The 8211-nt window shown below is 53.0% G+C and overlaps 1 protein-coding gene across 1 annotated transcript in view; it reads right to left on the bottom strand.

The window, feature by feature from the left end:
• Positions 1 to 6424, bottom strand: part of LOC113209561 (furin-like protease 2) — a 154266-nt gene extending 147842 nt beyond the window's left edge. Inside the window, exon 1 of the mRNA XM_052265690.1 lies at positions 6294 to 6424. Within this exon, the coding sequence (XP_052121650.1) occupies positions 6294 to 6401 (108 nt within the window). The 5' untranslated portion in view covers positions 6402 to 6424. The remainder of the gene's footprint in view (positions 1 to 6293) is intronic.
• Between the last annotated feature and the right edge of the window lie 1787 nt (positions 6425 to 8211).

Raw genomic sequence — 8211 nt, forward strand, 5'->3', positions numbered from 1 at the left:
CACGTCTGCCCGTACAGCAGTCAGGCCAAACAAGAGAGGGAGAGAGAGAGGAAGAGTGCGCTAGTTGTTGCCAGGAAGCTGTTAACAAGGGTGTTGTTGGTGCAGTGCATTCATTCCTGGGAATTAATGCAAGTCGTTCTGGTTCATGGACGCGCGCGCGCGCACCGCTCTGCTGTTGTTGTTTCGGGGAAAAAGAAATTATGACAGCGTGTGGAGGGCTCAGTTGGCGCGCTTCAGAAGGATCCGCAGACCACTGAATGTATAGAAAATAAAGCGGCCCGAAACATGTACTTGACCCGAGTCAATTAAAAATAACGCATCCAACGAGCGGTGCAGGTGCGCGGCACAGGGCAGGAGCCTCCGCTGTCCCACCCGTAACTTTACAGGGGTCAATGATAGCGCTGAATGCATATACATAAGCGTGCGTGCAGCCAGGTAGCGCTAAATTACGCTGTGTGTGTGTGTGTGTGTGTGTGTGTGTGAGAGAGAGAGAGAGAGAGAGAGAGAGAGAGAGAGAGAGAGAGAGAGAGAGGCGGGAGGGAGAGAGGCGGGAGGGAGAGAGGCGGGAGGGAGAGAGGGAGAGGGAGGAGAGAAAGGAGAGGGAGAGAGATACGCCAATAAAGCCACTGCGATATGAGGATGGCCCCCTGTCCCGTGTATGTGTCTTTCTGTGTGTTCGTGCTGGAGCGCGCTCACGTGTGTGTGCTTGTGAGCCGGTGCGCATGATGTGCGTTGCACACATACAGTAGAACAAAAATTAAAATCCTGAGGGACTTGCGGAATTTTCCTCTTCTCTTCAGTGAAACGTTCAAGGGAAGGCATTTCCAGGGGCGCAATGGCAAAATACACATATTTTAGCAAAATTATGCTTTGAAACGAGTATCCCGACACTGGTATCAACTGCAGATACACAACATTCTGCGCGAAAAAAAAGAAACTAAGTCTCTAAACGTGAGCTTCCATTAAAGTGTTTGAAACACATATGTTAGCATTCGCCTTGTTCATCTGCGGCGCGGTCGGACGTGATGTGGGGGACTGTCCATCTTCTTACTCTGCAAACAAACACGACAACCGTCATCTAAACGCCAGCGGCGCTCGCTCTGATGCATTTCCAATACGGAGGGGGTGCTGACGGATGTGCGGCGGGCGATAGATAGCATCGACTGACTTCGAGATACTCGCATGGGAAGGCGCGCAGCGCCATACCGCAGTTATAGTACAAGATAGGTCGAAAAAAAACAAAACGGAAAACATAGAATTTGTATAGCAGGGCGAAAAAATGTTCTGAATTCAAAATAAATACTAATGAGGAGAGAGTCTGCATCACCAATGCGTGCGCCACCGCTGAAGAGTCCGCACCGCGCGTCCTAACGTGATAACCGTGACGTGTGACGCTCGCTATCGGATTATACGGCAATTAACCGGCGGAGGGGTGGGGGAAATGGGGGAAAGGGGGAGAGAAAAAGTAGCGGGAGGTGACCATTTCCCTTCCGGACGAGGTCTGTGGGTAGGGACCTCGCTTGGGGCGAACCGCCGTTCGGCCGAAGGAGGGCGGACGTCGCGCTGCGGGCGTCAACATTTCGTGCTGAGTAGAGCGAGGAGGGGAAGGAACAGAAAGGCCTGTCGGGAAAGGGTAGGCCGGGCACGAAAAGAATGTCATGTACGTTTCATACCGTCTCACTTGATTACACGAACTCGATTGCTTTCTCATAACTTTGTCTACTTCCCAGAAAATGTTGTCCCCCGGCGAGGACTTCCGGGCCGGCCCCCCGGCAGGCCTGAGAGGGGCGGGAGGAACGCGAGGGTCACTTCAAGGCCACAGCGGTGCCGCCGGCGCCTGTCCACCATGAAGGACTGCCACGAAACATAGTTTCTCTATCCAAATATTTTATTTTCGTTGTCAACTAAAAACAAACGAACGTCGAAGACCCGCAGATACAGTCAGTGGCGACTGTTTTCTTATCGCAACAAGCAGTCACGAGCCGGACGGAGCAGGCGACGAAATGTAGGAAATGTTTACTGTGGTGACGGCTGAGGGGATGTCGGGCCGGCCGGCACCTCGCCCGCACCGAGCCACCGTATTGTGGAGTGCTGCAGTGCTCGTAAGGGGCCGTCCCCCTTCATTGGTGTGCTGCAGGAGGGCGCGTGAGACGCAGTGATAGCCATCACACAACCCAGCGCAACGGCACAAATGCAAATGTGTGCCGGGAATGAGCCGGCCCCCGGCCCGCCCTCGTACGAGTACAATTGGACGGCAGCCACGCACGGCACAGGTGTGGCGCTGCGGCCGCGTGTCTCCTTGCAGTCCGACCGTCCCCCGCCCGTGTGTCTGTCTGCCGCGGCGGCGGTAGGGGGGAGCCAGGGAGGGGCGCCGGACGGAAGATTGTACCGATCGGCGGTCCGGGGGACTAGAGCCCTGTCTCTCTCTTTCCTGCCTTTCTCCCCCACCCCCTCCCCCCTCCATACAGTGATGGGATAAACACGTTATGGACCCTTTCAAACCGGCCATTGTGGGCCAAGGCACGTCCTGCCGCTGAAATGGCGTACGCGGGGCGCGGGGTCCTCGCGGCGCAGCGTCGGTCCTAACCCCCCACTCTCTCCCCCACCCCCTCCTCTCTCTTCCTCTCACCCTTGCATCTTCTTCACCCCACGCTACCCACGTACATTCTTTTTGCTAAATGTACGCAAACAAGATTTTTTTTTTGTAGAAGGTAAACCGAGTTAACAATTTTGACAAACGACTAAACTAAACTAAAGATACAAGGCACGCGGCTAAGACCAAGGAAGTGCATCTCCAAGTTCACGTAGCCCCCCTCCCCCATCTCCCACTGCTCGCTCGGACCAGAAGGCGCCAGGCAGCTGGGCGGCCCAGACTCAAACTTGAAAATCCTCTTTACCTAAGTAAGATCAATGTGTCACGTGGCAGACAATCGTCCCCCTCGAGGAATTAAAGAGTTTGCTGCAATAGTTGTTCCGACCGAGGGTGGCGCTCGGCCAGCGCAGAAAAGGGTACACAGCCAGTCACAACAAGAAAATGTCGAAGGAGTTTCAATTATTTTTTTTTTATTAGAAGGCAGATTTCAGCATTATTTTAAGGTTCTCTCATTGACATTTTAATGTAAAATCGTCGATTTAACGTAGTTCTTGGGATTTAATTCATGAACAAGTCGCCTAATATTTAAAGAAACCTTTTCCTTCTAATTTCTCAAGGAAAATTTCTTAATTTAGCGCATTTTGACCAAGACAAAGGCATTCTGAGTGCACTGTCACAAAAAATGTAGATAAATGTACGCAACGTTTTGCAACAAAACATTATTTTTTTTACGAAACGTCCCTGTCCGTCAAACGGTTGAGTGGGGCACAATCCTTAACTTCAGTTTCTATGAACGAGGATGGTGGGGAAAACAAGAAGTATTTTCAAACCTCAACTTACATCTAAAATTCACAACTAGGACAGTATTTCTTTTTGGCTGTGCAGTTCACCGGACGCATAGCCTCGTAAATAGACACCGGTTTTTCTCCTGGAACTATAGAGAGAGAGGAGACAATGACCGGGAGACGAGGTAAGTAAAGAAATAAAAACCAAAACATAGTGTAGGCTCGAGGGCAGACGGGGGCGGTGCCCGGGCTGGGCGGTGCACCAGTACCAGCACTAGCCAGTCCCTTACCCGATAATAATAAACCCCAGTGAGAAACTTGGGCAAAGTTTGGGGCCGGCTGGGCAGGCGTGTGCTGGAGTGCTGGAGCATTTTCTGCTCCCACTCTCAGTCGCTCCTACTTTCTTTGTCTCCCCCACTCCTCCCCTCATGTCCCCATCTCTTGGCCTGTGTCCGGCTAGGCCTGCAAACGACACATTCTGCCAGTACGTGACCGTGCAGAACAGCGACGACTCGCTTCCACATTTTCTTGATCAATAGTTGTTGTTTTATGTGCATCGCATGGAACAAAGGAGCCAAAAGCAAAAGGCGACCAGAGAACAAAACATTTGGAATCTCGGAAACTACGGCTGTGTCTGCAAAGACGAGCTTATAAGAGGATGCAAGTAAGCGAAATTGGGTCAAGTGACGGTGAATATGCGTGGAGAGAGAGGAAGGGGGACGGGGCAGGGGGGTGGGCTTGCAAACAACGGACGTGTGTGAGCGTGAGCCCTTGAGGCAAAACCGGAGGAAAATTAGGGCGTGTCCGGGGCGTCACCCACAGTTGGCGAGGCGTGTGTGGCGGTGGCGAAACGCGACTTGCGCCTTGTTGAGGTGGGGCTGCCAGTGGAGGTGAAGTGGGCAACCGCAAAACTTTCGGCAATCGAAAATGAAAGAGAGATAAGGAGTGATGTTTGCGGCACTCTCGAACCCCATAACCACCACCACCAACGACAAACGAGTCGCAAAAGTACTTGACTGCGTGCTTCCGTTAAGGATCATTCGTAAGTTTTGAGGGGTACTTGGAATGCCGTGGAATAACCGCGGTTTTCAAAGTCGGCGCACACAAACATTTTCAGAGCACGCGACCGCTAAACGTAACGGAAAGTTAATCATATCATCACGTCAGAAAAGTAAAAGCAATAGTGTCGCAACGGTATCGCGTCTCTCGCTTACCCGCACCCTACCCTAAGTCAGTGAGCAGAGGTAGCGCCACGGGTCTGAACCGTTGGCGCGAGAAACAGGGAGGGATGAGAAAGCGAGGAAGGAGTGGGTATCAACCCTCCTGCACACGACACCATTGGCCTGAGTGGCTGGCGCTCCTCGGCTCTCTCCCGACCGCTGCGGTCGCCGCCACAGACCGCATGCAGCCCTCCCCGCCCACCTGGTTGGTGCAGCGCGGATGCACTGGAATCCGTTTTGCGATTATTTTACTCTATTTTTGCGGGAGCTGATGTTGCTGTTCTCATGCTTAAGCACATGATAACAGTAGTTTTGCAATAAAATGTAGAGGGAAAAAATCAGTGGATAAGAACTGAGGTAACTGTGATAACAAAAAAAAAAAATCGATGAAAGTTATCAATTTTCTTTTTAGTGATTCAATCTAATACTTTTCGTTGCAAAAATGAAGTTACCATGACCTTTAGCATGAGAATCGCAAAACACCAGTTATCGCAAGATTTTGGTTCAAAGTATCGCAAAATCAGCCTAAGAGTGTGCTTGACTCCACTCCTGGCAAGTCTCGCCACAGTATTCGCCCCACCTGAAAGATGCCCCGCACGCCGCCGTCCGGGTCAACGACGCCGTCGTCACCTTGACTGCCAACATTAGCCAATTTTGGTCCACTTTGTTAAAATTTGGACTCACTTCGAAACAGAAGTTAACATTTGCTGACTTTGAAGGCCAAATTTTGGCATTCTTTTATGTGAGACATATCTTCGGAAGGCAGGTCAAAAATTTGCAGCTTCCAAAAAAAAAATGTCACTATTTGGCCTTTCAACAAGAAATGCCAACATTTTGGCAATGAGGCGACCCTTAAGTTTAGAGTGAAGGCATGTCGGTCGGGTCAACCGACCGCGGTTCGTCGTCAGGTAATTGAGCGGAGCGGGGAGTGAGCGGGGGTCCGAGTGTGTACTCCAACATACGTACTCACTCGCAGGGCAGCCACATTCCTGCAGAGCTTGAGCAATATGGGGCGGAATTCGGCTCTCACCAGGCATGCGCCGAAAGGTAACGACACGAATTCCCCCCCTCTCTCTCTCTCTCTCTCTCTCTCTCTTTGTGCTGTCGCAAACACACACGGCATGTGGGCGGGCCCGGAAACGCCTCCTCTCCATATCGCCGAGGCCACTAAACGGCCCGTGATTTGTAGACAATCATAAACGGGGAGAGATAAACTGCGGTCAGCTGCAACAGCGGTGACCCCACCGCATGGCGCGAGCTGCACAGCGGCCGGGGAAACAAAACCACGCAAAGATCTTTGGGGGGTAAAAAGGTATTTTAAAAACATGCAGGAGGGTGGCTGGCTGGACTGAAGTGCGGCAGACCACCAGCAGTGGCAGAGACTACATGTTCCAAAGCGACCAGCGGCATAGCGGCTTTCACTGCAGTAGACAATCCGCATATCATAAGCCCCCCCCCCCTCCCACCGTGAGGGGCACCCCTTTCCCCTCGCAGCCGCCCGCCCGGCGCGGCTGGTGGATGGGACCGTGAATGTCACTATGATTCAGGGCCGGCAGATAAGAAGCGCGGTATGCGAGTTGCAATGTGTACAGTGCGGTGAACCCCCTCCCCCACGAAACCCACTCCCCCCTCCCCGAACCAGGGAGTCGCGCGCGTGACGCGATACTGTGATACTACACACACACACACACTTACAAAATTCTGCGATAGGTCCGGGTGGTTGCCCTGGATGCCGTCGTCCAGGATGGAGACCACCACGCCCTTGCCGGTGTATCCGCGCTGCCAGGCCTCCTGGATGTGCATGTCGAGCGCGGACTCGGTGTCACCGTTCTAAAAGACAGAAAAAGAAGGAAGAGATTGAGTTATTGTAACCATACATTTATACGTTTTTTTTTGTTTTTGCCCATTTTCCTTCCCCGGCCCTTTTTTCGCTGTTACCCATTTTTACAACATACTCGAGCGGTGCCCTCTCGAGGGGCGGCCCCCCGGAGCTCCGACCCTTGCAGCCGCGGAGCTGACGTGGTCCACACTGATTTACCTCACTGCTTTCCCCCGTCCCTCACCTCCACCCCCGCTCCTCTCCCATTACACCTGCACCCCTCGGCCCCGCCCGGCCCCGCTCGGCCCCGCCCGGCCCCGCTCGGCGCGATGGCGCTTACCCCTGGTAAGGGAGCAGGGAGCTGCTGGAGGCCAGCAGCGCGGTGAGAGGGGTAGAGAGGAGGAAAGGCGAGAGGAGAGGACAAGCACAGCTGAGTGAAGACTTGGCACGGGAAAAAATTGTTTGCAGTTGGGAGCAGAGCGAGGGAGAGCCAAGCCCCTTCCCAAGCGGGCGAGGGGAGTAGAGGAGCAACGGGCACCACAACCAATCAGATGACGCCCCAACAAAGCCATGAGTGGGCTTCCGCGAGCATGTGTGAGTGTATTGCGCGCGCGCGCGTGTGTGTGTGTGTGTGTGTGTGTGTGAGAGAGAGAGAGCGCGCGCATGTGGATTCAGAAAGAATGTGTGTCGATGGGTTGTTGTTCTAGATGCATGTGCACACCCAGAAAAACGTTCCGTTAACCGCTCAACGGAATATGTGTTGCGGATTTCCTTTAATTTCCGACTATGAATCAAAGAAATTCCCTTGATTGTGGAATGGCCGCCTTTGATAGTTGTTGTTGTGGCAAAGTAAACTTTCCGTTTACCTAACGCCAAGATTCCTACAAATCTGTTACTCATAGACCATAGTAACATCATCACCTGAGTTTAACATTCAATGCTATGTAATGTAAGATAGAATTTCAGTTAAGGGAATGTGTGGCGTTCCGACAATGCGCTTCCCTTCGACTCAAAGAAAATTGCATTGATTCAAAAACCACGATTGATGGAAATTTTCCTATACACCAACATCCGATTTCCATGATCCCACAGATATGTTTTTTTTTTCGTTGAATCAAATCAGTTTGCATGAAACTAAAGGTACATTTCTGCGGGTGCACGTGCAGTGTGAACAGCAGCGGCAGCAGATGCTCCGCCAGCAGTGCAGTGCGCGACTGCACACAGTGTTCACGGAGCTGCGAGCAGCACGAGGAAATGCTGTAATCTGTAATGTCTGTGCGAGATCCCGTTTCACAAGCTGCTCCTCGCAATGTTCAAGGCCGGTGCGCGCCAAACGACGGCGAAGCTTTTGACCCGTGGGGCCGAGACGGCCCGAGCAGGCCACGTGGACTGCCATGTCCCGGCCCACTGAAGGGCTCCTGCTCAGTTATCGCACCTCAACTCCCCACAAACTCACCGCGGGAAACTTAGCCGCGAATCCTAACAGGAAATTCACTCAGCATCCAGCAATGCCGAGGGCGGTCTGATACCCGGAGAACTGAGCAGGATCACAAACCTCCCCTATAGCTTCTGGGCTGGGAAAACCAAAGCCCAGCGTAGGCGCATGGCGCATTAGGTCCGAGGCCTCGACCGAGGCCAGGAGCCGAGGCCCAGCGCCAGGGAGCGTGGAAGCTGCACTGTGGTCCAGTGAGTCAAGATGAGCGAGCCCAGTGGCGCTATACGCCCTCATAAATCAGCAACACCCCCTGCTCGCCCTCGAGCGCCACCCCCTGGGCCCAGCTCTTTGCAGAGCCC

The sequence above is a fragment of the Frankliniella occidentalis genome, unplaced genomic scaffold, assembly GCF_000697945.3.
Source record: "Frankliniella occidentalis isolate FOCC.00 unplaced genomic scaffold, Focc_3.1 Scaffold29, whole genome shotgun sequence".
Taxonomy (NCBI): Eukaryota; Metazoa; Arthropoda; class Insecta; order Thysanoptera; family Thripidae; genus Frankliniella; species Frankliniella occidentalis.